The sequence below is a fragment of the Oncorhynchus clarkii genome, chromosome 13 (assembly GCF_045791955.1).
Source record: "Oncorhynchus clarkii lewisi isolate Uvic-CL-2024 chromosome 13, UVic_Ocla_1.0, whole genome shotgun sequence".
Lineage (NCBI taxonomy): Eukaryota > Metazoa > Chordata > Actinopteri > Salmoniformes > Salmonidae > Oncorhynchus > Oncorhynchus clarkii.
This window is the reverse complement of record NC_092159.1, coordinates 4,391,303-4,416,133: the sequence shown is the minus strand read 5'-3', so window position 1 is coordinate 4,416,133 and position 24,831 is coordinate 4,391,303. Positions and strand designations below refer to the sequence as shown.

Here is a 24,831-nt window from a genome sequence, read left to right as displayed (position 1 = left end):
GAGAGAGAGAGGTAGTGGTTAGAAGGTATCCAGACAGAGAGAGGTAGTGGTTAGAAGGTATCCAGACAGAGAGAGAGGTAGTGGTTAGAAGGTATCCAGACAGAGAGAGAGGTAGTGGTTAGAAGGTATCCAGACAGAGAGAGAGGTAGTGGTTAGAAGGTATCCAGACAGAGAGAGAGAGGTAGTGGTTAGAAGGTATCCAGACAGAGAGAGAGAGGTAGTGGTTAGAAGGTATCCAGACAGAGAGAGAGAGAGAGGTAGTGGTTAGAAGGTATCCAGACAGAGAGAGAGAGAGAGGTAGTGGTTAGAAGGTATCCAGACAGAGAGAGAGAGAGAGGTAGTGGTTAGAAGGTATCCAGACAGAGAGAGAGAGGTAGTGGTTAGAAGGTATCCAGACAGAGAGAGAGAGGTAGTGGTTAGAAGGTATCCAGACAGAGAGAGAGAGGTAGTGGTTAGAAGGTATCCAGACAGAGAGAGGTAGTGGTTAGAAGGTATTCAGACAGAGAGAGAGGTAGTGGTTAGAAGGTATCCAGACAGAGAGAGAGGTAGTGGTTAGAAGGTATCCAGACAGAGAGAGAGGTAGTGGTTAGAAGGTATCCAGACAGAGAGAGAGAGGTAGTGGTTAGAAGGTATCCAGACAGAGAGAGAGAGGTAGTGGTTAGAAGGTATCCAGACAGAGAGAGGTAGTGGTTAGAAGGTATCCAGACAGAGAGAGGTAGTGGTTAGAAGGTATCCAGACAGAGAGAGAGAGGTAGTGGTTAGAAGGTATCCAGACAGAGAGAGAGAGGTAGTGGTTCGAAGGTATCCAGAGAGAGAGAGGTAGTGGTTAGATGGTATCCAGACAGAGAGAGAGAGAGAGGTAGTGGTTAGAAGGTATCCAGACAGAGAGAGAGAGGTAGTGGTTAGAAGGTATCCAGACAGAGAGAGAGAGAGAGGTAGTGGTTAGAAGGTATCCAGACAGAGAGAGAGAGGTAGTGGTTAGAAGGTATCCAGACAGAGAGAGAGAGAGAGGTAGTGGTTAGAAGGTATCCAGACAGAGAGAGAGAGGTAGTGGTTAGAAGGTATCCAGACAGAGAGAGAGAGAGAGGTAGTGGTTAGAAGGTATCCAGACAGAGAGAGAGAGAGAGGTAGTGGTTAGAAGGTATCCAGACAGAGAGAGAGAGAGAGGTAGTGGTTAGAAGGTATCCAGACAGAGAGAGAGAGAGAGGTAGTGGTTAGAAGGTATCCAGACAGAGAGAGAGAGAGAGGTAGTGGTTAGAAGGTATCCAGACAGAGAGAGAGAGGTAGTGGTTAGAAGGTATCCAGACAGAGAGAGAGAGGTAGTGGTTAGAAGGTATCCAGACAGAGAGAGAGGTAGTGGTTAGAAGGTATCCAGACAGAGAGAGAGGTAGTGGTTAGAAGGTATCCAGACAGAGAGAGAGGTAGTGGTTAGAAGGTATCCAGACAGAGAGAGAGGTAGTGGTTAGAAGGTATCCAGACAGAGAGAGAGAGGTAGTGGTTAGAAGGTATCCAGACAGAGAGAGAGAGGTAGTGGTTAGAAGGTATCCAGACAGAGAGAGGTAGTGGTTAGAAGGTATCCAGACAGAGAGAGGTAGTGGTTAGAAGGTATCCAGACAGAGAGAGGTAGTGGTTAGAAGGTATCCAGACAGAGAGAGAGAGGTAGTGGTTAGAAGGTATCCAGACAGAGAGAGAGAGGTAGTGGTTCGAAGGTATCCAGAGAGAGAGAGGTAGTGGTTAGAAGGTATCCAGACAGAGAGAGAGAGAGAGGTAGTGGTTAGAAGGTATCCAGACAGAGAGAGAGAGGTAGTGGTTAGAAGGTATCCAGACAGAGAGAGGTAGTGGTTAGAAGGTATCCAGACAGAGAGAGGTAGTGGTTAGAAGGTATCCAGACAGAGAGAGAGGTAGTTGTTAGAAGGTATCCAGACAGAGAGAGAGAGGTAGTGGTTAGAAGGTATCCAGACAGAGAGAGAGAGGTAGTGGTTAGAAGGTATCCAGACAGAGAGAGAGAGGTAGTGGTTAGAAGGTATCCAGACAGAGAGAGAGAGGTAGTGGTTAGAAGGTATCCAGACAGAGAGAGAGAGGTAGTGGTTAGAAGGTATCCAGACAGAGAGAGAGAGGTAGTGGTTAGAAGGTATCCATACAGAGAGAGAGAGGTAGTGGTTAGAAGGTATCCAGACAGACAGAGAGAGAGAGAGGTAGTGGTTAGAAGGTATCCAGACAGAGAGAGAGAGAGGTAGTGGTTAGAAGGTATCCAGACAGAGAGAGAGAGAGGTAGTGGTTAGAAGGTATCCAGACAGAGAGAGAGAGGTAGTGGTTAGAAGGTATCCAGAGAGAGAGAGAGAGGTAGTGGTTAGAAGGTATCCAGACAGAGAGAGAGAGGTAGTGGTTAGAAGGTATTCAGACAGAGAGAGAGAGGTAGTGGTTAGAAGGTATCCAGACAGAGAGAGAGAGGTAGTGGTTAGAAGGTATCCAGACAGAGAGAGAGAGGTAGTGGTTAGAAGGTATCCAGACAGAGAGAGAGGTAGTGGTTAGAAGGTATCCAGACAGAGAGAGAGGTAGTGGTTAGAAGGTATCCAGACAGAGAGAGGTAGTGGTTAGAAGGTATCCAGACAGAGAGAGAGAGGTAGTGGTTAGAAGGTATCCAGACAGACAGAGAGAGAGAGAGAGGTAGTGGTTAGAAGGTATCCAGACAGAGAGAGAGGTAGTGGTTAGAAGGTATCCAGACAGAGAGAGAGGTAGTGGTTAGAAGGTATCCAGACAGAGAGAGGTAGTGGTTAGAAGGTATCCAGACAGAGAGAGAGAGGTAGTGGTTAGAAGGTATCCAGACAGAGAGAGAGAGGTAGTGGTTAGAAGGTATCCAGACAGACGTACCTGCACGTTAGTGAAGTCAACTCTGTTGAGGTCACTCAGCATCTGATTGATCTGGGCGGTGTTCTGGAGGACGGCCCTGGCTGCCTGGGCCAGGTGGTTTAGACTGGTGTAGCGACGCAGCGTCTGGGCAAACGCCCCCGCACACATCACCTGGAGGGGAAGAGAGGGAGACGGAGGGGAGGAGAGGGAGACGGGAGAGAGGAGGAGAGGAGGGGGAGACGGGGGAGAGGAGGAGACGGGAGAGAGGAGGGGAGGAGGGAGAGGGAATGTAGTTTTGTGGAAGAGTATTTGTATTGTGTGTGTGTGTGTGTGTGTGTGCGTGCGTGCGTGTGTGTGTGTGTGTGCGTGCGTGAGAGATCACACCTTCATGCGGACCATCTCCTCTGGTATGTTCATCATGGCGCTTGTCAGCCAGCTCTCTAGACTCTTGGCAAAGTTACGGATAGCTTGAGTTAAGGCACCTGACAGAGAGACAGAGAGATGGGGAGGGAGATGATTAGAGATGAGAGAGAAAAGTAGCTAGTCATATGTTTTAGATGTCATGTTGTGTAGCTCTAATGGCATGTTGTGTAGCTCTAATGGCATGTTGTGTAGCTCTAATGGCATGTTATGTAGCTGTAATGGCATGTTATGTAGCTGTAATGTCATGTTATGTAGCTGTAATGTCATGTTGTGTAGCTCTAACGGCATGTTGTGTAGCTCTAATGGCATGTTATGTAGCTGTAGTGTCATGTTATGTAGCTGTAATGTCATGTTATGTAGCTGTAATGTCATGTTGTGTAGCTCTAACGGCATGTTGTGTAGCTCTAATGGCATGTTGTGTAGCTCTAATGGCATGTTGTGTAGCTCTAACGGCATGTTGTGTAGCTCTAATGGCATGTTGTGTAGCTCTAATGGCATGTTGTGTAGCTCTAATGTCATGTTGTGTAGCTCTATAGTCATGTTGTGTAGCTCTAACGGCATGTTGGGCAGCTCTGTCATGTTATGTAGCTCTAATGTCAAGTTATGTGGCTCTAATGTCATGTTGTGCAGCTCTAACGGCATGTTGTGTAGCTCTAACGGCATGTTGTGTAGCTCTAACGGCATGTTGTGTAGCTCTAACGGCATGTTGTGTAGCTCTAACGGCATGTTGTGTAGCTCTAACGGCATGTTGGGCAGCTCTGTCATGTTACGCAGCTCTAATGTCAAGTTATGTGTCTCTAATGTCATGTTGTGCAGCTCTGTCATGTTTTGTAGCTATAATGTCAAGTTATGTGGCTCTAATGGCATGTTGTGTAGCTCTAATGGCATGTTGTGTAGCTCTAATGGCATGTTGTGTAGCTCTAATGGCATGTTATGTAGCTCTAATGTCAAGTTATGTAGCTCTAATGTCATGTTGTGCAGCTCTGTCATGTTATGTAGCCATAATGTCAACTTATGTGTCCCTAATGGCATGTTATGTAGCTCTAATGTCATGTTGTGTAGATCTAATGGCATGTAGACCTAATGTCATGTTGTGTAGCTCTAATGTCATGTTGTGTAGCTCTAACGTCATGTTGTGTAGCTCTAATGTCATGTTGTGTAGCTCTAATGTCATGTTGTGTAGCTCTAACGTCATGTTGTGTAGACCTAACGTCATGTTGTGTAGCTCTAACGTCATGTTGTGTAGCTCTAATGTCATAACTCACTGGGGATGGGTCGTAATACGTCAGGGATGAGGATCTCCACCAGGGTCTGGTACAGTGTGTTGTCACAGTCTCTGGTCCAGTGAACAACTGGCTGGTACTTACACAGCACCACCAGGTACCACTTAGGTAGACGCTCCTCTGACTCACCATGACTGGAGGCACACACGCACACGCACACGCACACGCACACGCACACGCACACGCACACGCACACGCACACGCACACACACACACACACACACACACACACACGTTGTTAGATTGTGTGTGTTGTAATGTGTGACATGTAGAACATGTGTGTGTTTCACTCACACGCCGAGTGTGTCTGCGTCGATGCTCTCGCTGAACCTCCAGAAGGTTTTCCACAGCGTCTCCACCAGAGTGAACTGCAGGTTCACCATCACATCCAGAATGGCCTGCACAGACATGACATAGCACTACGTAAGAATGATAAAACACTACGTAAGAATGATAAAACACTACGTAAGAATGATAAAACACTACGTAAGAATGATAAAACACTACGTAAGAATGATAAAACACTACGCAAGAATGATAAAACACTACGCAAGAATGATAAAACACTACGTAAGAATGATAAAACACTACATTTGTCTGACATTACACTAAATTAGACTGACATCACACCTGTAGACTTACATAGCACTACGTAAGAATGATAAAACACTACATTTGTCTGACATAGAAAGTCATAACATGACATTTGACCCACATAACTGGACATAGACCTACATTGACAAAGCACTACATTAGACAGAGATAGCACTACATTAGGCAGAGATAGCACTACATTAGACAGAGATAGCACTACATTAGACAGAGATAGCACTACATTAGACAGAGATAGCACTACATTAGACAGAGATAGCACTACATTAGACAGACAAAGCACTACATTAGACAGAGATAGCACTACATTAGACAGAGATAGCACTACATTAGGCTGACAAAGCACTACATTAGACAAAGATAACAATACATAAGACAGACAAAGCACTACATTAGACAGAGATAGCACTACATTAGACAGAGATAGCAATACATTAGACAGAGATAGCACTACATTAGACAGAGATAGCACTACATTAGACAGAGATAGCACTACATTAGGCTGACAAAGCACTACATTAGGCTGACAAAGCACTACATTAGGCTGACAAAGCACTACATTAGACAGAGATAGCACTACATTAGGCTGACAAAGCACTACATTAGACAGAGATAGCACTACATTAGACAGAGATAGCACTACATTAGACAGAGATAGCACTACATTAGGCAGAGATAGCACTGCATTAGACAGAGATAGCACTACATTAGACAGAGATAGCACTACATTAGGCAGAGATAGCACTACATTAGACAGAGATAGCACTACATTAGACAGAGATAGCACTACATTAGACAGAGATAGCACTACATTAGACAGAGATAGCACTACATTAGACAGAGATAGCACTACATTAGGCTGAGATAGCACTACATTAGACAGAGATAGCACTACATTAGACAGAGATAGCACTACATTAGACAGAGATAGCACTACATTAGACAGAGATAGCACTACATTAGACAGAGATAGCACTACATTAGACAGAGATAGCACTACATTAGACAGAGATAGCACTACATTAGACTGAGATAGCACTACATTAGGCTGAGATAGCACTACATTAGACAGAGATAGCACTACATTAGACAGAGATAGCACTACATTAGACAGAGATAGCACTACATTAGACAGAGATAGCACTACATTAGACAGAGATAGCACTACATTAGGCTGACAAAGCACTACATTAGGCTGACAAAGCACTACATTAGGCTGACAAAGCACTACATTAGACAGAGATAGCACTACATTAGACAAAGATAGCACTACATTAGACAGAGATAGCACTACATTAGGCAGAGATAACACTACATTAGACAGAGATAGCACTACATTAGGCAGAGATAGCACTACATTAGACAGAGATAGCACTACATTAGACAGAGATAGCACTACATTAGGCAGAGATAGCACTACATTAGACAGAGATAGCACTACATTAGACAGAGATAGCACTACATTAGACAGAGATAGCACTACATTAGACAGAGATAGCACTACATTAGACAGAGATAGCACTACATTAGACAGAGATAGCACTACATTAGGCTGAGATAGCACTACATTAGACAGAGATAGCACTACATTAGACAGAGATAGCACTACATTAGACAGAGATAGCACTACATTAGACAGAGATAGCACTACATTAGACAGAGATAGCACTACATTAGGCTGAGATAGCACTACATTAGACAGAGATAGCACTACATTAGACAGAGATAGCACTACATTAGACAGAGATAGCACTACATTAGACAGAGATAGCACTACATTAGACAGAGATAGCACTACATTAGACAGAGATAGCACTACATTAGACAGAGATAGCACTACATTAGGCAGAGATAGCACTACATTAGACAGAGATAGCACTACATTAGACAGAGATAGCACTACATTAGACAGACAAAGTACTACAGACAGAGATAGCACTACATTAGGCAGAGATAACACTACATTAGACAGAGATAGCACTACATTAGACAGAGATAGCACTACATTAGACAGAGATAGCACTACATTAGGCAGAGATAGCACTACATTAGGCAGAGATAAACATTTTCATTACACTACAATAGACTAACACACCGTTTCCCAACCCTGGTCCTGGAACTAAAACACCTGATTCTACATCTCAACTCATCATCGTTATCGCTAGTGGAATCAAGACAGACATAGCCCTACATAATAGGCACAACACTTCATAAGACTGCCACGAGACTGCCACAAGCCAGCAGTGCATAGTGGACTGTTTACCTCACAGTGTTCCCTGTAGAGCTGTTGGAAGGCTGCGATGTGTTCTGGAACGATGCCATCAGGAAGAGGTCTGTCCTGCAGATCCAACTCTGGGAACTCAGGCAGCGCCCGCGACGCGTCTGGACAACAACAACGGTTACATTGCTGTGTTATTATGTGTGGAATTACATGTAGATGATTTACAATGTGTTGATCTGTGTGCTTCACATTGCTTTAGTATGTTTACTAGCATTATGCCATTATTTACATACGGAGACATTCTTGTTACTACGTGTGTGTGTGTGTGTGTGTGTGTGGGTTGCACATTTCGGTAAATTTTCTGCCGGCTAGCCGACCCTCGTTAACCGGTCGACAAACGGTTGAACAGTAAAATGACCAACAGGAGATACTATACATACAAAGACCAGACATGTTAATGGAAACACGCAACACTAGCAGGCCTGTCATCGTCCAGTCAAAAGGCTCTCGCCTCTAATTGGACAACTCCTGTAATGAAGCAGATCAGAAATGCTGGTTAATGGCATCAGGGAGTCTTTATTAAATAATTGCCTCCACGTTCCTATAGATTGATTTTGACAAGGCTACTTTGAAGTAAGGCAAGACATGCCTCTGTTTGAAGTAAAGTCAAAGGTTTCAAACAATTCTGGTGCAAAGTGGTGTGTGACTTGCTGACAGCCTGCCTGCGTTGACTAAAGCCCATCACGTTACACTCCAGCACGTTACCCCCCAGCACGTTACCCCCCAGCACGTCACACCCCAGCACGTCACACCCCAGCACGTCACACCCCAGCACGTCACACCCCAGCACGTTACCCCCCAGCACGTTACCCCCCAGCACGTTACCCCCCAGCACGTCACCCCCCAGCACGTCTCACCCCAGCACGTTACCCCCCAGCACGTTACACCCCAGCACGTTACCCCCCAGCACGTTACCCCCAGCACGTTACCCCCCAGCACGTTACCCCCCAGCACGTTACCCCAGCACCCCAGTACCATCTTTTAGACAGCTCTCGAGCTGTCTGACAGATGATAGGCTATTCCGCTCCTCTGTGTGTCTCTGTGTCTCTGTGTGTGTGTGTGTGTGTGTGTGTATACCTAGTCCCTGTCCACTCACCCAGGAACTGCTGGTATTGTTGCACTTGAGCTGAGATGTCACTGAGCCCCGCCCCCTGCTGCTGCCCCGCACCCAGAGACATCCCATTGGACATGCCCTCCACCTTCAGAACCGGCTTTACCCTATTGGACAGAACAGCTGTCAAAAGAGAGACAAGAGAGAGAGAGAGACAGGAAGAGAGAGAGAGAGAGACAGGAAGAGAGGGAGAGAGACAGGAAGAGAGAGAGAGAGAGAGAGAGAGAGACAGGAAGAGAGAGAGAGAGAGACAGGAAGAGAGGGAGAGAGACAGGAAGAGAGAGAGAGAGAGAGAGAGACAGGAAGAGAGAGAGAGACAGGAAGAGAGAGAGAGAGAGAGAGACAGGAAGAGAGAGAGAGAGACAGGAAGAGAGAGAGAGAGAGAGACAGGAAGAGAGAGAGACAGGAAGAGAGACAGGAAGAGAGAGAGACCGAGAGACAGACCGAGAGACAGGAAGAGAGAGACACCCCCCTACCTGTTTTTCTGAGAGAAGGGCTGCTGTCTCAAGGCGAGGTGCTGGTGGTCGTCTATCAGACGGAGCAGAGAGGAGGTGGCCTTGATACGAAGACCATAGTAGTGGTACTTGGAGTTCCCTCTGAGACACAGGGGCATCTGATTATTACATGACAGTACAGGAGCTGCCTCTGCCACTAGGGAACAGGTGTGTTTTATACAGCTGAAGTCAGACGTTTACATACACTTAGGTTGGAGTCATTAAAACACTTTTTTCAACCACTCCACAAATGTCTTGTTATTTTTAATTATTTTTAAAAACTGTATTAAACCTTTATTTAACCAGGTAGGCTAGTTGAGAACAAGTTCTCATTTACAGCTGTGACCTGGCCAAGATAACGCAAAGCAGTGCGACTCAAACAACAACACAGAGTTACACATGGAGTAAAACAAACATACAGTAGAAAAAGACAGTCTATATACAGTGTGTTCAAATGGTGTGAGGAGGTAAAGCAATAAATAGGCCACAGTAGCGAAGTAATTACAGATTAACACTGGAGTGATAGATGAATAGATGATGATGAGCATATGAAGGTGTCTAAGTAGTGATACTGGTGTGATAGATGAATAGATGATGATGAGCAGATGATGGTGTGTAAGTAGTGATACTGGAGTGATAGATGAATAGATGATGGTGTGTAAGTAGAGATACTGATGTGCAAAATAGCAGAAAAGTAAATAAAAACAATATGGGGATGAGGTAGGTAGATTGAGGTTGACTGTTAACAAACTATAGTTTTGGCAAGTGGGTTAGGACATCTACTTTGTGCATGACACAAGTCGTTTTTCCAGCAATTGTTTACAGACAGATTATTTCACTTATAATTCACTGTATTACAATTCTAATGGGTCAGAAGTTTACAAACACTAAGTTGACTGTGCCTTTAAACAGCTTGGAAAATTCCAGAAAATGATGTCATGGCTTTAGAAGCCTCTGATAGGCTAATTGACATAATTAGAGTCAATTGGAGGTGCACTTGTGGATGTATTTCAAGGCCTACCTTCAAACTCAGTGCCTCTTTGCTTGACATCATGGGAAATCAAAGACCATCAAGACCTCAGAAAAAAATTTGTAGACCTCCACAAGTCTGGTTCATCCTTGCGAGCAATTTCCAAATGCCTGAAGGTACCACGTTCATCTGTACAAACAACAGTACGCAGGTGTAAACACTATGGGACCACGCAGCCGTCATACCGCTCAGGAAGGAGACGCGTTCTGTCTCCTAGAGATGAACGTACTTTGGTGCGAAAAGTGCAAATCAATCCCAGAACAACAGCAAAGGACCTTGTGAAGATGCTGGAGGTAACAGGTACAAAAGTATCTATATCCACAGTAAAACGAGTCCAATATCAACATAACTTGAAAGGCCGCTCAGCAAGGAAGAAGCCACTGCTCCAAAACCACCACAAAAAGCCAGACTACGGTTTGTAACTGCACATGGGGACAAAGATCGTACCTTTTGGAGAAATGTCCTCTGGTCTGATGAAACAAAAATAGAACTGTTTGGCCATAATGACCATCGTTATGTTTTGAGGAGAAAGGGGGAGGCTTGCAAGCCGAAGAACACCATCAGAACTGTGAAGCATGGGGGTGGCAGCATTATGTTGTGGGGGTGCTTTGCTGCAGGAGGGACTGGTGCACTTCACAAAATAGATGACATCATGAGGTTGGAAAATTATGTGGATATTTTGAAGCAACATCTCAAGACATCAGTCAGGAAGTTAAAGCTTGGTCGCAAATGGGTCTTCAAAATGGACAATGACCCCAAGCAAACTTCCAAAGTTGTGGCAAAATGGCTTAAGGACAACAAAGTCAAGGTATTGGAGTGGTCATCACAAAGCCCTGACCTCAATCCTATAGAAAATGTGAGGGCAGAACTGAAAAAGTGTGTGCGAGCAAGGAGGCCTACAAACATGACTCAGTTACACCAGCTCTGTCAGCAGGAATGGGCCAAAATTCACCCAACTTATTGTGGAAGGCTACCGAAACATTTGACCCAAGTTAAACAATTTAAAGGCAATGCTACCAAATACTAATTGAGTGTATGTAAACTTCTGACCCGCTGGGAATGTGATCTGAAATAAATCATTTTCTCTACTATTATTCTGACATTTCCCATTCTAAAAATAAAGTGGTGATCCTAACTGACCTAAAACAGGGAATTTTTACTCTGATTAAATGTCAGGAATTGTGAAAAACTGAGTTTAAATGTATTTTGCTAAGGTATATGTAAACTTCCGACTTCAACTGTAGGCGCGTGTGTTATATAGATGTGTGTACAGTGTACATACCGTGTGTTATATAGATGTGTGTATAGTGTACATACCGTGTGTTATATAGATGTGTGTATAGTGTACATACCGTGTGTTATATAGATGTGTGTATAGTGTACATACTGTGTGTTATATAGATGTGTGTATAGTGTACATACCGTGTGTTATATAGATGTGTGTATAGTGTACATACCGTGTGTTATATAGATGTGTGTATATCTACAGTGTACATACCGTGTGTTATATAGATGTGTGTATAGTGTACATACCGTGTGTTATATAGATGTGTGTATATCTACAGTGTACATACCGTGTGTTATATAGATGTGTGTATATCTACAGTGTACATACCGTGTGTTATATAGATGTGTGTATAGTGTACATACCGTGTGTTATATAGATGTGTGTACAGTGTACATACCGTGTGTTATATAGATGTGTGTACAGTGTACATACCGTGTGTTATATAGATGTGTGTATATCTACAGTGTACATACCGTGTGTTATATAGATGTGTGTATATCTACAGTGTACATACCGTGTGTTATATAGATGTGTGTATAGTGTACATACCGTGTGTTATATAGATGTGTGTATAGTGTACATACCGTGTGTTATATAGATGTGTGTATAGTGTACATACCGTGTGTTATATAGATGTGTGTATAGTGTACATACCGTGTGTTATATAGATGTGTGTATAGTGTACATACCGTGTGTTATATAGATGTGTGTATAGTGTACATACCGTGTGTTATATAGATGTGTGTACAGTGTACATACCGTGTGTTATATAGATGTGTGTATAGTGTACATACTGTGTGTTATATAGATGTGTGTATAGTGTACATACCGTGTGTTATATAGATGTGTGTACAGTGTACATACTACTGTGTACATACCGTGTGTTATATAGATGTGTGTACAGTGTACATACCGTGTGTTATATAGATGTGTGTACAGTGTACATACCGTGTGTTATATAGATGTGTGTACAGTGTACATACCGTGTGTTATATAGATGTGTGTATAGTGTACATACCGTGTGTTATATAGATGTGTGTATAGTGTACATACCGTGTGTTATATAGATGTGTGTACAGTGTACATACCGTGTGTTATATAGATGTGTGTATATCTACAGTGTACATACCGTGTGTTATATAGATGTGTGTACAGTGTACATACCGTGTGTTATATAGATGTGTGTATAGTGTACATACCGTGTGTTATATAGATGTGTGTACAGTGTACATACCGTGTGTTATATAGATGTGTGTATAGTGTACATACCGTGTGTTATATAGATGTGTGTATAGTGTACATACCGTGTGTTATATAGATGTGTGTACAGTGTACATACTACTGTGTACATACCGTGTGTTATATAGATGTGTGTATATCTACAGTGTACATACCGTGTGTTATATAGATGTGTGTATAGTGTACATACCGTGTGTTATATAGATGTGTGTATAGTGTACATACCGTGTGTTATATAGATGTGTGTATATCTACAGTGTACATACCGTGTGTTATATAGATGTGTGTATAGTGTACATACCGTGTGTTATATAGATGTGTGTATAGTGTACATACCGTGTGTTATATAGATGTGTGTACAGTGTACATACCGTGTGTTATATAGATGTGTGTATATATACAGTGTACATACCGTGTGTTATATAGATGTGTGTATAGTGTACATACCGTGTGCCCAGGCGTCTGGTCCTCAGCCCCATGAAGACAGATCTGATGAGTTTTCCGAAGGAGGCAGCGTTGACAGGTTCTAGCTTGTGATCCTGACAGTGTAAGAGGTAGTGGCAGTAGAGGGTACAGCGAGGCAGACTGACCCCCTCTGCACCCTCGTAGTTATCCAGCAGCCACTGTACCTGGAGGGGGAGGGAGAGCTGAAGACTAGAGGGATTTGTCCAAATCAACATGCATAAACAGTAGTGGTGTTACTATTCACACACACACACACACACACCCTACTCACTGTGGCGGGGGCTGCTCTGGTGTTGTGACTGGAGTAGTCCCCACCTCCCAATACGTATCCGCCCTGGATGACGTAACCACTCCCACCTCCTCCCGTTGCCGCGGTGACGGAGACCGACTGTGAAGTCACGGAGTTAGTGACCTGTGACCCCGAGGTGGGCGTGGACTCGTAGTAGGAAGAGGAGGAAGAGGGAGGGGTCTGGGAGTAGAGGGGGGAGTCGGAGTACGGGTAGCTGCCAGAACGACTGGAGGGAGAGACAGAGGGAGAGACAGAGAGACAGACAGAGAGACAGAGAGGGAGACAGACAGAGGGAGAGACAGAGAGGGAGAAAGACAGAGAGGGAGAAAGACAGAGAGGGAGACAGAGACAGACAGAGAGACGGAGAGACAGAGAGAGACAGAGAGAGAGAGAGAGACAGAGGGAGAGAGAGACAGAGGGAGAGAGAGACAGAGAGAGGGAGAGACAGACGGAGAGAGAGAGACAGAGGGAGAGAAGAAGAGATGGGAAGGAGAGCGAAAATAATACAAATCTGTAAAACACGTGTGTGTGTGTGTGTGTGTGTGTGTGTGTGTGTGTGTGTGTGTGTGTGTGTGTGTGTGTGTGTGTGTGTGTGTGTGTGTGTACGTACTACTCACATGGTAGAGGTGGTGTAAGAAGAGTCCTCTCCCTCCACATACTGACTGGAGTAAACCTGCTGCTGCACCTACAGAGAAACCAGTAACTCATTTAATAGTCTCAGGGGAATTCATATGAACATCTCTCTTCTCTATCACGCTCTCCCTCCCTCCTTCTCTTTCAGAAACCTTCACCCTATCACTCCTCTCCACCCCAACTACCTCCCTCCCTCCCTCCTTCTCTTTCAGAAACCTTCGCCCTATCACTCCTCTCCACCCCAACTATCTCCCTCCCTCCCTCCTTCTCCTTCAGAAACCTTCGCCCTATCACTCCTCTCCACCCCAACTACCTCCCTCCCTCCCTCCTTCTCTTTCAGAAACCTTCACCCTATCACTCCTCTCCACCCCAACTACCTCCCTCCCTCCCTCCTTCTCTTTCAGAAACCTTCGCCCTATCACTCCTCTCCACCCCAACTACCTCCCTCCCTCCCTCCCTCCTTCTCTTTCAGAAACCTTCGCCCTATCACTCCTCTCCACCCCAACTACCTCCCTCCCTCCCTCCCTCCCTCCTTCTCTTTCAGAAACCTTCACCCTATCACTCCTCTCCACCCCAACTCCCTCCCTCCCTCCCTCCCTCCTTCTCTTTCAGAAACCTTCACCCTATCACTCCTCTCCACCCCAACTACCTCCCTCCATCCCTCCCTCCCTCCCTCCCTCCTTCTCTTTCAGAAACCTTCACCCTATCACTCCTCTCCACCCCAACTATCTCCCTCCCTCCCTCCTTCTCTTTCAGAAACCTTCGCCCTATCACTCCTCTCCACCCCAACTACCTCCCTCCCTCCCTCCCTCCTTCTCTTTCAGAAACCTTCACCCTATCACTCCTCTCCACCCCAACTCCCTCCCTCCCTCCCTCCTTCTCTTTCAGAAACCTTCACCCTATCACTCCTCTCCACCCCAACTACCTCCCTCCATCCCTCCCTCCCTCCCTCCCTCCTTCTCTTTCAGAAACCTTCACCCTATCACTCCTCTCCACCCCAACTATCTCCCTCCCTCCCTCCTTCTCTTTCAGAAACCCTCACCCTATCACTCCTCTCCACCCCAACTATCTCCCTCCATCACTCTCTCCCCTTCCTCCCCTTCTCCCTCCCCTCCTCCTCCTCCTCCCTCCCTCCCTCCTTCTCTTTCAGAAACCTTCGCCCTATCACTCCTCTCCACCCCAACTATCTCCCTCCATCACTCTCTCCCCTTCCTCCCCTCCTGTATCCCCTCCTCCCTCCCTTCCCTCCCTTCCCTCTCCTCCCTCCCTCCCTCCTTCCTTCTTTCAGAAACCTTTGCCCTATCACTCCTCTCCACCCCAACTATCTCCCTCCATCACTCTCTCCCCTTCCTCCCCTTCTCCCTCCCCTCCTACTCCTCCTCCCTCCCTCCCTACCTCCCTCCTCCCTTCCTTCCTTCCTTCTCTTTCAGAAACCTTCGCCCTATCACTCCTCTCCACCCCAACTATCTCCCTCCATCACTCTCTCCCCTTCCTCCCCTCCTGTATCCCCTCCTCCCTCCCTTCCCTCTCCTCCCTCCTTCTCTTTCAGAAACCTTCGCCCTATCACTCCTCTCCACCCCAACTATCTCCCTCCCTCACTCTCTCCCCTTCCTCCCCTCCTGTATCCCCTCCTCCCTCCCTCCCTTCCCTCTCCTCCCTTCCTCCCCTCTTGTATCCCCTCCTCCCTCCCTTCTCCTTCCTCCCCTCCTGTATCCCCTCCTCCCTCCCATTCTCCTTCCCTCCCCTTCCTCCCCTCCTGTATCCCCTCCTCCCTCCCTTCCCTCTCCTCTCTCCCTCTCCTACTCTGAGTGTTGCAGCTGACGCGTAGAGCATCATGAGGTGGAACAAGACAGAGGGAAGGAGAGAGGGAAGAGAGAAGGGAAGGAGAGAGGGAAGGAGAGGGAAGAGAGGAGGGAAGGAGAGAAGGAAGAGAGAAGGGAAGGAGAGAGGGAAGGAGAGGGAAGAGAGGAGGGAAGGAGAGAAGGAAGAGAGGAGGGAAGGGCTGCTTTTGGAGATGGAAATGAGGGATATCCCTCTCGCTGTCTGTTTTCCACTGGTGCCTCTTCTCTCTCTCTCTCTCTCTCTCTCTCTCTCTCTCTCTCTCTCATCTCTCTGTTTCTCTCACTCTGTCTCTCACTCTGTCTCTCTCTCTGTCTCTCTCTCTCTCTCTCTCTCTCTCTCTGTTTCTCTCTCTCTCTCATCTCTCTCATCTCTCATCTCTCTGTTTCTCTCTCTCCATCTCTCTGTTTCTCTCTCTCTCTCCATCTCTCTGTTTCTCTCACTCTGTCATCTCTCTCTCTCTCATCTCTCTGTTTCTCTCTCTCCATCTCTCTGTTTCTCTCTCTCTCTCCATCTCTCTGTTTCTCTCTCTCTCTCTCCATCTCTCTGTTTCTCTCTCTCTCTCCATCTCTCTGTTTCTCTCTCTCTCTCCATCTCTCTGTTTCTCTCTCTCTCTCCATCTCTGTTTCTCTCTCTCTCTTACATCCCTCTCTCTCTCTGACTTGCATGCAGGTGGGGCAACGTTACATCTATTACTGATTTTTACTGATACTGTCTCGGGGGGGGGGGGTGTCAGGTGTGTGTAAGTGAGTGTGTGTGTATTACCCCCTGTGTGATGTGTATAGACTATAGGTTGTTGACATTGTGCTGCCTTCCACTCTTGGCTGTTGGTGACAATGTCTGAACCACTCGCACTCTGTGTGTCAGGTGTGTGTCTGGTGTGTGTCTGGTGTGCGTCAGGTGTGCGTCTGGTGTGCGTCTGGTGTGCGTCTGGTGTGCGTCAGGTGTGCGTCAGGTGTGCGTCAGGTGTGCGTCAGGTGTGCGTCAGGTGTGTGTCTGGTGTGCGTCTGGTGTGTGTACGTGCAGGTGTATGTGTAGCGTACCTGTTGGGTGGTCTGCTGTACTACCTGGGTGGAGACCCCTGTCTGAACCACTACTACTGGAGGACTGGAGTCTGATACACTGTCACTAGAATGGAGAGAGCCATCTATGGAGAGAGAGAAGGAGAGAGGAAGAGATGGATAGAGGGAGGGAGGAGAGAGGAAGAGATGGAGAGAGGGAGGGAGGAAGAGATGGAGAGAGGGAGGGAGGAGAGAGGAAGAGATGGAGAGAGGGAGGGAGGAGAGAGGAAGAGATGGAGAGAGGGAGGGAGGAGAGAGGAAGAGATGGAGAGAGGAAGAGATGGATAGAGGGAGGGAGGAGAGAGGAAGAGATGGAGAGAGGGAGGGGGGAGAGATGGAGAGAGGGAGAGAGGGAGGGAGGAGAGAGAGAGAGGGAGGATCGGTGGAACACAGTAAATGAAAATAGAGAGAGAAAGAGAGTAGCAGGAAGAGAGGACAGAGGAAGAGAGAGAAAGAGAGTAGCAGGAAGAGAGGACAGAGGAAGAGAGAGAAAGAGAGTAGCAGGAAGAGAGGACAGAGGGAGAGAAAGAGAGTAGCAGGAAGAGAGGACAGAGGAAGAGAGAGAAAGAGAGTAGCAGGAAGAGAGGACAGAGGAAGAGAGAGAAAGAGTAGCAGGAAGAGAGGACAGAGGAAGAGAGAGAAAGAGAGTAGCAGGAAGAGAGGACGGAGGAAGAGAGAGAAAGAGAGTAGCAGGAAGAGAGGACAGAGGAAGAGAGAGAAAGAGAGTAGCAGGAAGAGAGGACAGAGGAAGAGAGAGAAAGAGAGTAGCAGGAAGAGAGGACAGAGGAAGAGAGAGAAAGAGAGTAGCAGGAAGAGAGGACAGAGAAAGAGAGAGAAAGAGAGTAGCAGGAAGAGAGGACAGAGGAAGAGAGAGAAAGAGAGTAGCAGGAAGAGAGGACAGAGGAAGAGAGAGAAAGAGAGTAGCAGGAGGAAGAGAGGACAGAGGAAGAGAAAGAAAGAGAGTAGCAGGAGGAAGAGAGGACAGAGGAAGAGAGAGAAAGAGAGTAGCAGGAGGAAGAGAGGACAGAGGAAGAGAGAGAAAGAGAGTAGCAGGAGGAAGAGAGGACAGAGGGAGAGAGAGAAAGAGAGTAGCAGGAAGAGAGGACGGAGGAAGAGAGAGAAAGAGAGTAGCAGGAGGAAGAGAGGACGGAGGAAGAGAGAGAAAGAGAGTAGCAGGAAGAGAGGACGGAGGAAGAGAGAGAAAGAGAGTAGCAGGAAGAGAGAGAAAGAGAGTAGCAGGAAGAGAGGACGGATGGGAGGAAGATAAACAACATGAGATTATGTTTACAACTTCATCAAATATCAAATCATTAACAACGTCCACATAATAAAGCAGTACTCACGATACTCTGTCTCCACACTATAACAGCAGTTACTGTAGAACATACTCTGTCTCCACACTATAACAGCAGTTACTGTAGAACATACTCTGTCTCCACACTATAACAGCAGTTACTGTAGAACATACTCTGTCTCCACACTATAACAGCAGTTACTGTAGAACATACTCTGTCTCCACACTATAACAGCAGTTACTGTAGAACATAGCTCTTAGGACAGACGAGAGAGAGATGGAGAGGACAGAGGGCTGGCCATCTCTCCAGCCTTATATATGAGGCAGGCAGAGGGAGGCCTTGGACAGCTAATCTCCCTAGATGGAGGGAACAATCCCCCCATCATATAAACACAGGTATCAGGTGAGGAGAGAGAGGGAGGGGTCGAGGGGAGAGAGGGAGGGGTGGAGGGAAGAGAGGGAGGGGTGAAGGGGAGAGAGGGAGGGGTGGAGGGAAGAGAAGGAGGGGTGGAGGGGAGAGAGGGAGGGGTGGAGGGGAGAGAGGGAGGGGTGGAGGGAAGAGAGGGAGGGTGGAGGGAAGAGAGGGAGGGTGGAGGGAAGAGAGGGAGTGTGGAGGGAAGAGAGGGAGGGGTGGAGGGAAGAGAGGGAGGGGTGGAGGGAAGAGAGGGAGGGTGGAGGGAAGAGAGGGAGGGGTGGAGGGAAGAGAAGGAGGGGTGGAGGGGAGAGAGGGAGGGGTGGAGGGAAGAGAGGGAGTGTGGAGGGGAGAGAGGGAGGGGTGGAGGGAAGAGAGGGAGTGTGGAGGGAAGAGAGGGAGGGTGGAGGGGAGAGAGGGAGGGTGGAGGGGAGAAAGGGAGGGGTGGAGGGGAGAGAGGGAGGGTGGAGGGAAGAGAGGGAGGGGCGGAGGGAGAGAGGGAGGGGAGAGAGGGAGGGTGGAGGGAAGGTGGAGGGAAGAGAGGGAGGGTGGAGGGAAGAGAGGGAGGGTGGAGGGAAGAGAGGGAGGGTGGAGGGAAAGAGGGAGGGGCGGAGGGAGAGAGGGAGGGTGGAGGGAAGGTGGAGGGAAGAGAGGGAGGGTGGAGGGAAGAGAGGGAGGGTGGAGGGAAGAGAGGGAGGGTGGAGGGAAGAGAGGGAGGGGCGGAGGGAGAGAGGGAGGGTGGAGGGAAGGTGGAGGGAAGAGAGGGAGGGTGGAGGGAAGAGAGGGAGGGGCGGAGGGAGAGAGGGAGGGTGGAGGGAAGGTGGAGGGAAGAGAGGGAGGGTGGAGGGAAGAGAGGGAGGGTGGAGGGAAGAGAGGGAGGGTGGAGGGAAGAGAGGGAGGGTGGAGGGGAGAGAGGGATGGTGGAGGGAAGATGGGGATGGTGGAGGGGAGAGAGGGAGGGGTGGAGGGGAGAGAGGGAGGGGTGGAGGGGAGAGAGGGAGGGTGGAGGGAAGAGAGGGAGGGGCGGAGGGAGAGAGGGAGGGTGGAGGGAAGGTGGAGGGAAGAGAAGGAGGGTGGACAGAGATAGATGTTGACTTTTGTGATTTATTACTGTTCATATAGTATGATGATCCATTCAATGTTATTGTTTATTATCTATTTCACTTGCTTTAGCAATGCTATCATATGTTTCCCATGACAATAAAGCCCCTTGAATTAAACTGAGACAGACAGACAGAGTCTGACAGAGACAGACAGACAGACAGAGAGAGTCAGACAGAGACAGAGACAGAGAGACAGACAGATCTGTCTCTATCTCCAGTGTGTGTGTCTGTGGTGTGAGTGGAGCAGGCCAGGCATCACTAGTGTTACCTGATACTAACACCCTGCCAGGCTGGCAGGTTAGCTGCTGCTGCTAATCTACTAATAGACACCATGCAAATAAACTACACACAACACACAGTATGGCTGGTCAACTAGTCTGGCAGCTTTACAGTGGGCCTACAATGGAAATACATTGTTTGAACGTTATAGAGCTGTCCTCAATGATTTTAAATGCAGTGTATATCCACATGTGCTGGAATTGTGTTTTTAAATTATTATTATTATTATTATTTATTTTTTTGTGAATTTGACCCCTTTTTCTCCCCAATTTTGTGGTATCCAATTGTTTAGTAGCTACTATCTTGTCTCATCGCTACAACTCCCATACGGGCTCAGGAGAGACGAAGGTTGAAAGTCATGCGTCCTCCGATACACAACCCAACCAAGCCGCACTGCGCGCCTCACACAGCGCACCTCCAACCCGGAAGCCAGCCGCACCAATGTGTCGGAGGAAACACCGTGCACCTGGCAACCTTGGCTAGCGCGCACTGCGCCCGGCCCGCCAATGGAGTCGCTGGTGCGCGATGAGACAAGGATTTCCCTACCGGCCAAACAGACGCTAGGTCAATTGTGCGTCGCCCCACGGACCTCCCGGTCGCGGCCGGTTACGACAGAGCCTGGGCCGAACCCCCCCTTCCTGGACGACGCTAGGCCAACTGTGCGTCGCCCCCCGGACCTCCCGGTCGTGGCCGGTTACGACAGAGCCTGGGCCGAACCCTCCCTAACCCGGACGACGCTAGGCCCCACGGACCTCCCGGTCGCGGCCGGTTACGACAGAGCCTGGGCCGAACCCTCCCTAACCCGGACGACGCTAGGCCAATTGTGCATCGCCCCACGGACCTCCCGGTCGCGGCCGGTTACGACAGAGCCTGGGCCGAACCCAGAGTCTCTGGTGGCACAGCTAGCGCTGGATTATTATTATTTTTTAATCGTATACAAACGTCCTGTGTATATCTGCCCCAAAGACTGTTGGGTAGCGAACAGGCTTACTGATGGTAGGTAGTAGAATTATCTCTCGTGGACAGAACTTAATCGAGCATCTATGTAATTAAGCAAGATTGTTGTTCTGAGTTTCCAAGATTAGTAGCAGAAAGGTGTTGGCCACATGCCAGTATGTCCCTCCTACAGCCCAGCTAACAGTAGTCCTGCGTGCCAGTATGTCCCTCCTACAGCCCAGCTAACGGTAGTCCTGCAGCTAACGGTAGTCCTGCAGCTAACGGTAGTCCTGCAGCTAACGGTAGTCCTGCGTGCCAGTATGTTCCTCCTACAGCCCAGCTAACGGTAGTCCTGCAGCTAACGGTAGTCCTGCAGCTAACGGTAGTCCTGTGTGCCAGTATGTCCCTCCTACAGCCCAGCTAACGGTAGTCCTGTGTGCCAGTATGTCCCTCCTACAGCCCAGCTAACGGTAGTCCTGCGTGCCAGTATGTCCCTCCTACAGCCCAGCTAACGGTAGTCCTGCAGCTAACGGTAGTCCTGCGTGCCAGTATGTTCCTCCTACAGCCCAGCTAACGGTAGTCCTGCAGCTAACGGTAGTCCTGTGTGCCAGTATGTCCCTCCTACAGCCCAGCTAACGGTAGTCCTGCGTGCCAGTATGTCCCTCCTACAGCCCAGCTAACGGTAGTCCTGCGTGCCAGTATGTCCCTCCTACAGCCCAGCTAACGGTAGTCCTGCGTGCCAGTATGTCCCTCCTACAGCCCAGCTAACGGTAGTCCTGCGTGCCAGTATGTCCCTCCTACAGCCCAGCTAACGGTAGTCCTGCAGCTAACGGTAGTCCTGCGTGCCAGTATGTTCCTCCTACAGCCCAGCTAACGGTAGTCCTGCAGCTAACGGTAGTCCTGCAGCTAACGGTAGTCCTGCAGCTAACGGTAGTCCTGCAGCTAACGGTAGTCCTGCGTGCCAGTATGTCCCTCCTACAGCCCAGCTAACGGTAGTCCTGCGTGCCAGTATGTTCCTCCTACAGCCCAGCTAACGGTAGTCCTGCAGCTAATGGTAGTCCTGCAGCTAACGGTAGTCCTGCAGCTAACGGTAGTCCTGCAGCTAACGGTAGTCCTGTGTGCTAGTATGTCCCTCCTACAGCCCAGCTAACGGTAGTCCTGTGTGCCAGTATGTCCCTCCTACAGCCCAGCTAACGGTAGTCCTGCGTGCCAGTATGTCCCTCCTACAGCCCAGCTAACGGTAGTCCTGCAGCTAACGGTAGTCCTGCGTGCCAGTATGTTCCTCCTACAGCCCAGCTAACGGTAGTCCTGCAGCTAACGGTAGTCCTGCGTGCCAGTATGTCCCTCCTACAGCCCAGCTAACGGTAGTCCTGCGTGCCAGTATGTCCCTCCTACAGCCCAGCTAACGGTAGTCCTGCGTGCCAGTATGTCCCTCCTACAGCCCAGCTAACGGTAGTCCTGCAGCTAACGGTAGTCCTGCGTGCCAGTATGTTCCTCCTACAGCCCAGCTAACGGTAGTCCTGCAGCTAACGGTAGTCCTGCAGCTAACGGTAGTCCTGCAGCTAACGGTAGTCCTGCAGCTAACGGTAGTCCTGCGTGCCAGTATGTCCCTCCTACAGCCCAGCTAACGGTAGTCCTGCATGCCAGTATGTTCCTCCTACAGCCCAGCTAACGGTAGTCCTGCCTGCCAGTATGTTCCTCCTACAGCCCAGCTAACGGTAGTCCTGCAGCTAACGGTAGTCCTGCGTGCCAGTATGACTTCATAGAACAGACCATTAACCAACCTGGACCTCAGAGAGCAGACCATTAACCAACCTGGACCTCAGAGAACAGACCAACCATTAACCAACATGGACTTCAGAGAGCCTGTCCTACAGGTCTGGTAGATAACCATGGTAACAGTCGTCAGGAGAGGAAGGTGTGGCTGTGGTGGAATAGACCTGTTTCATCATGTCAGCTACTCTCACCTGAGAGAGTGAGAATGCCTCACCTGTAACGGTCACTACGATGTACTGCGGTGTGGAACTCTGTCCGTTACTCTGCTGAACGGCAGAACTCTGGATCTCCGCGGTAACAAACGGAGTCTGAGAAGGAGCGGCAAGAACCACTGTCTTCTGGGCCTTGGTGGGCGTGGCTTGAGCAGGAAGTTTGTCCTGTCCGGCTGTGGAGACGATGGACACTGACTGGTTGAACTGGGTTGGCGTGGAGCGGGAGGGCGTGGCTGATTGCGTTGCTATGGTGACAGCGTTGGGCTGGGGGGCCGGCTGGAGCTCTTCTGTGTAGCCCGGGGTCGCCATGACAACCGCCACGGCTGGACCAAGACCACCACTCTGGGGGAAGGACAAGGGAAGGAGTTGGTTATGACACACACACGCACACACACACACACACAATGTGTAGAATTGTGCCAACACACTTTCAAACCTTTTTCAACACACTTCAGGCCACCTCTTGTGAAAGCACACTGACAAAGGTGGACAGAAACCAGGGTGGAAGTGAGTATTTTGTCTGAGGCTGAGGCACACTAAGGTTCTTCCTGTTGGATGCAAAAACCTTCCCAAGTGCAAGTTTTTTTTGTCCATAGCACTAAACAGCAGATTCAAATGATCAAAGCTTGATGATGAGTTGGGTACTTGAATCAGTTGTGTCGTTCTAGGGCCCAGGACTGAGTTTGGGAACCCCTGATCTAAAGCATAGTTATATCATAGTTATATCATAGTTATATCCCATGACATTATTACATATAGACCCTTTAACTATGCCATACATTTGATAATGAGAAGTTTCCACTGGTAGAATATACCACGTGAGGATTCCTGAACTGTGTAACACACACACACACACACACGTTCTGATAGCGACAGCACACAGGAAACGCACCTTGCTCCTTCTCTACAAGCATATCATATAATATTTTCTCCAGTTGCCATTGGTGTATGCTTCTAAATATTGCTTCTCCATTGGTTTCAGGTAATGTCAATCCCACCCATAGGCTCAACCCACCTTCCCCTCCCTGCGTGACAGCCACCGCGAGGACGGCAGAGCATGAGATCTGGCACACATTGCACAGTACGGGCATGACGAACACTTTTACTAGAGAAAACTTTTTCACAACTATAAAATAACAGTCAACGTCATGACACATTCGTTTCTATGCTTCAGTTTACACACACTGGCACATGTCTGTTTTGCAATTAGATTTGAAAAAAAGTTCGAAAATCTAAAGTGATTTTCTAATCAAAAGTATCCGTGAACATCTGACAAGTATGCCTCGTTCACTAAGTTTAACAATTATTTTTGTATGTTAAAAGCTTTGCGAACAAAACATTTCGAACAACTAAAAGTACAAGATTCTCATATTACAACACCCGCCATTTTGTATTCCTATAACAGATTTGACATCGTCATAACAACCGTCTGCGTTTGGAAAGCGGTGAGCAACTAGCTGGGACCAGTGCTATTCCATCTCTGCCACGCTAGTGCCTTTTAACGCTAGATTAAAGCAATACAACGTTAAACAACTGAACAAAATTATTCAGACATAAACATCAGACGACGGTTTAATAAAAGGTGTTGCTTATTCACCTCAAATTCCCACTGGAATATTCCTGGCTTTGGTGTTAAAGTTTGTTTCTTAATGATTCTGGTTGTTGTTGTTGATTCTCGTTGCTTGGTTCTCGTCGCCACGACTACCGTGACTATGGCGCCTCGTCCTCACCCGGGCAACTGTTGCTACCCACCCGTCTTTATCCCGCCCTCTTCTTAACTTTGATTGGATAATTTTGGGGCGATGTCACTCATTTGTCGTCATGTCATTGGAGCATGTTTATGTCAATCATTTTTTTATCAACCGATTGGCTGTCAATCTCTGTCTATCAATCACTTTCACTACCCACTAAAAGTAATAGG

The 24,831-nt window shown here is 47.9% G+C and overlaps 1 protein-coding gene across 1 annotated transcript in view; it reads right to left on the bottom strand.

Moving 5' to 3' along the window:
• LOC139423714 (MHC class II regulatory factor RFX1-like) overlaps positions 1-24,593 on the bottom strand; it is a 32,710-nt gene extending 8,117 nt beyond the window's left edge. Inside the window, exons 1-13 of the mRNA XM_071175326.1 lie at positions 24,508-24,593; positions 22,913-23,252; positions 16,881-16,984; positions 13,983-14,050; positions 13,348-13,591; positions 13,059-13,240; positions 9,037-9,156; positions 8,546-8,667; positions 7,432-7,550; positions 4,851-4,954; positions 4,539-4,690; positions 3,235-3,332; positions 2,872-3,021 (exon numbers count right to left, since the gene is read on the bottom strand). Of these exons, the coding sequence (XP_071031427.1) occupies positions 2,872-3,021; positions 3,235-3,332; positions 4,539-4,690; positions 4,851-4,954; positions 7,432-7,550; positions 8,546-8,667; positions 9,037-9,156; positions 13,059-13,240; positions 13,348-13,591; positions 13,983-14,050; positions 16,881-16,984; positions 22,913-23,219 (1,770 nt within the window). The 5' untranslated portion in view covers positions 23,220-23,252; positions 24,508-24,593. The remainder of the gene's footprint in view (positions 1-2,871; positions 3,022-3,234; positions 3,333-4,538; positions 4,691-4,850; positions 4,955-7,431; positions 7,551-8,545; positions 8,668-9,036; positions 9,157-13,058; positions 13,241-13,347; positions 13,592-13,982; positions 14,051-16,880; positions 16,985-22,912; positions 23,253-24,507) is intronic.
• Between the last annotated feature and the right edge of the window lie 238 nt (positions 24,594-24,831).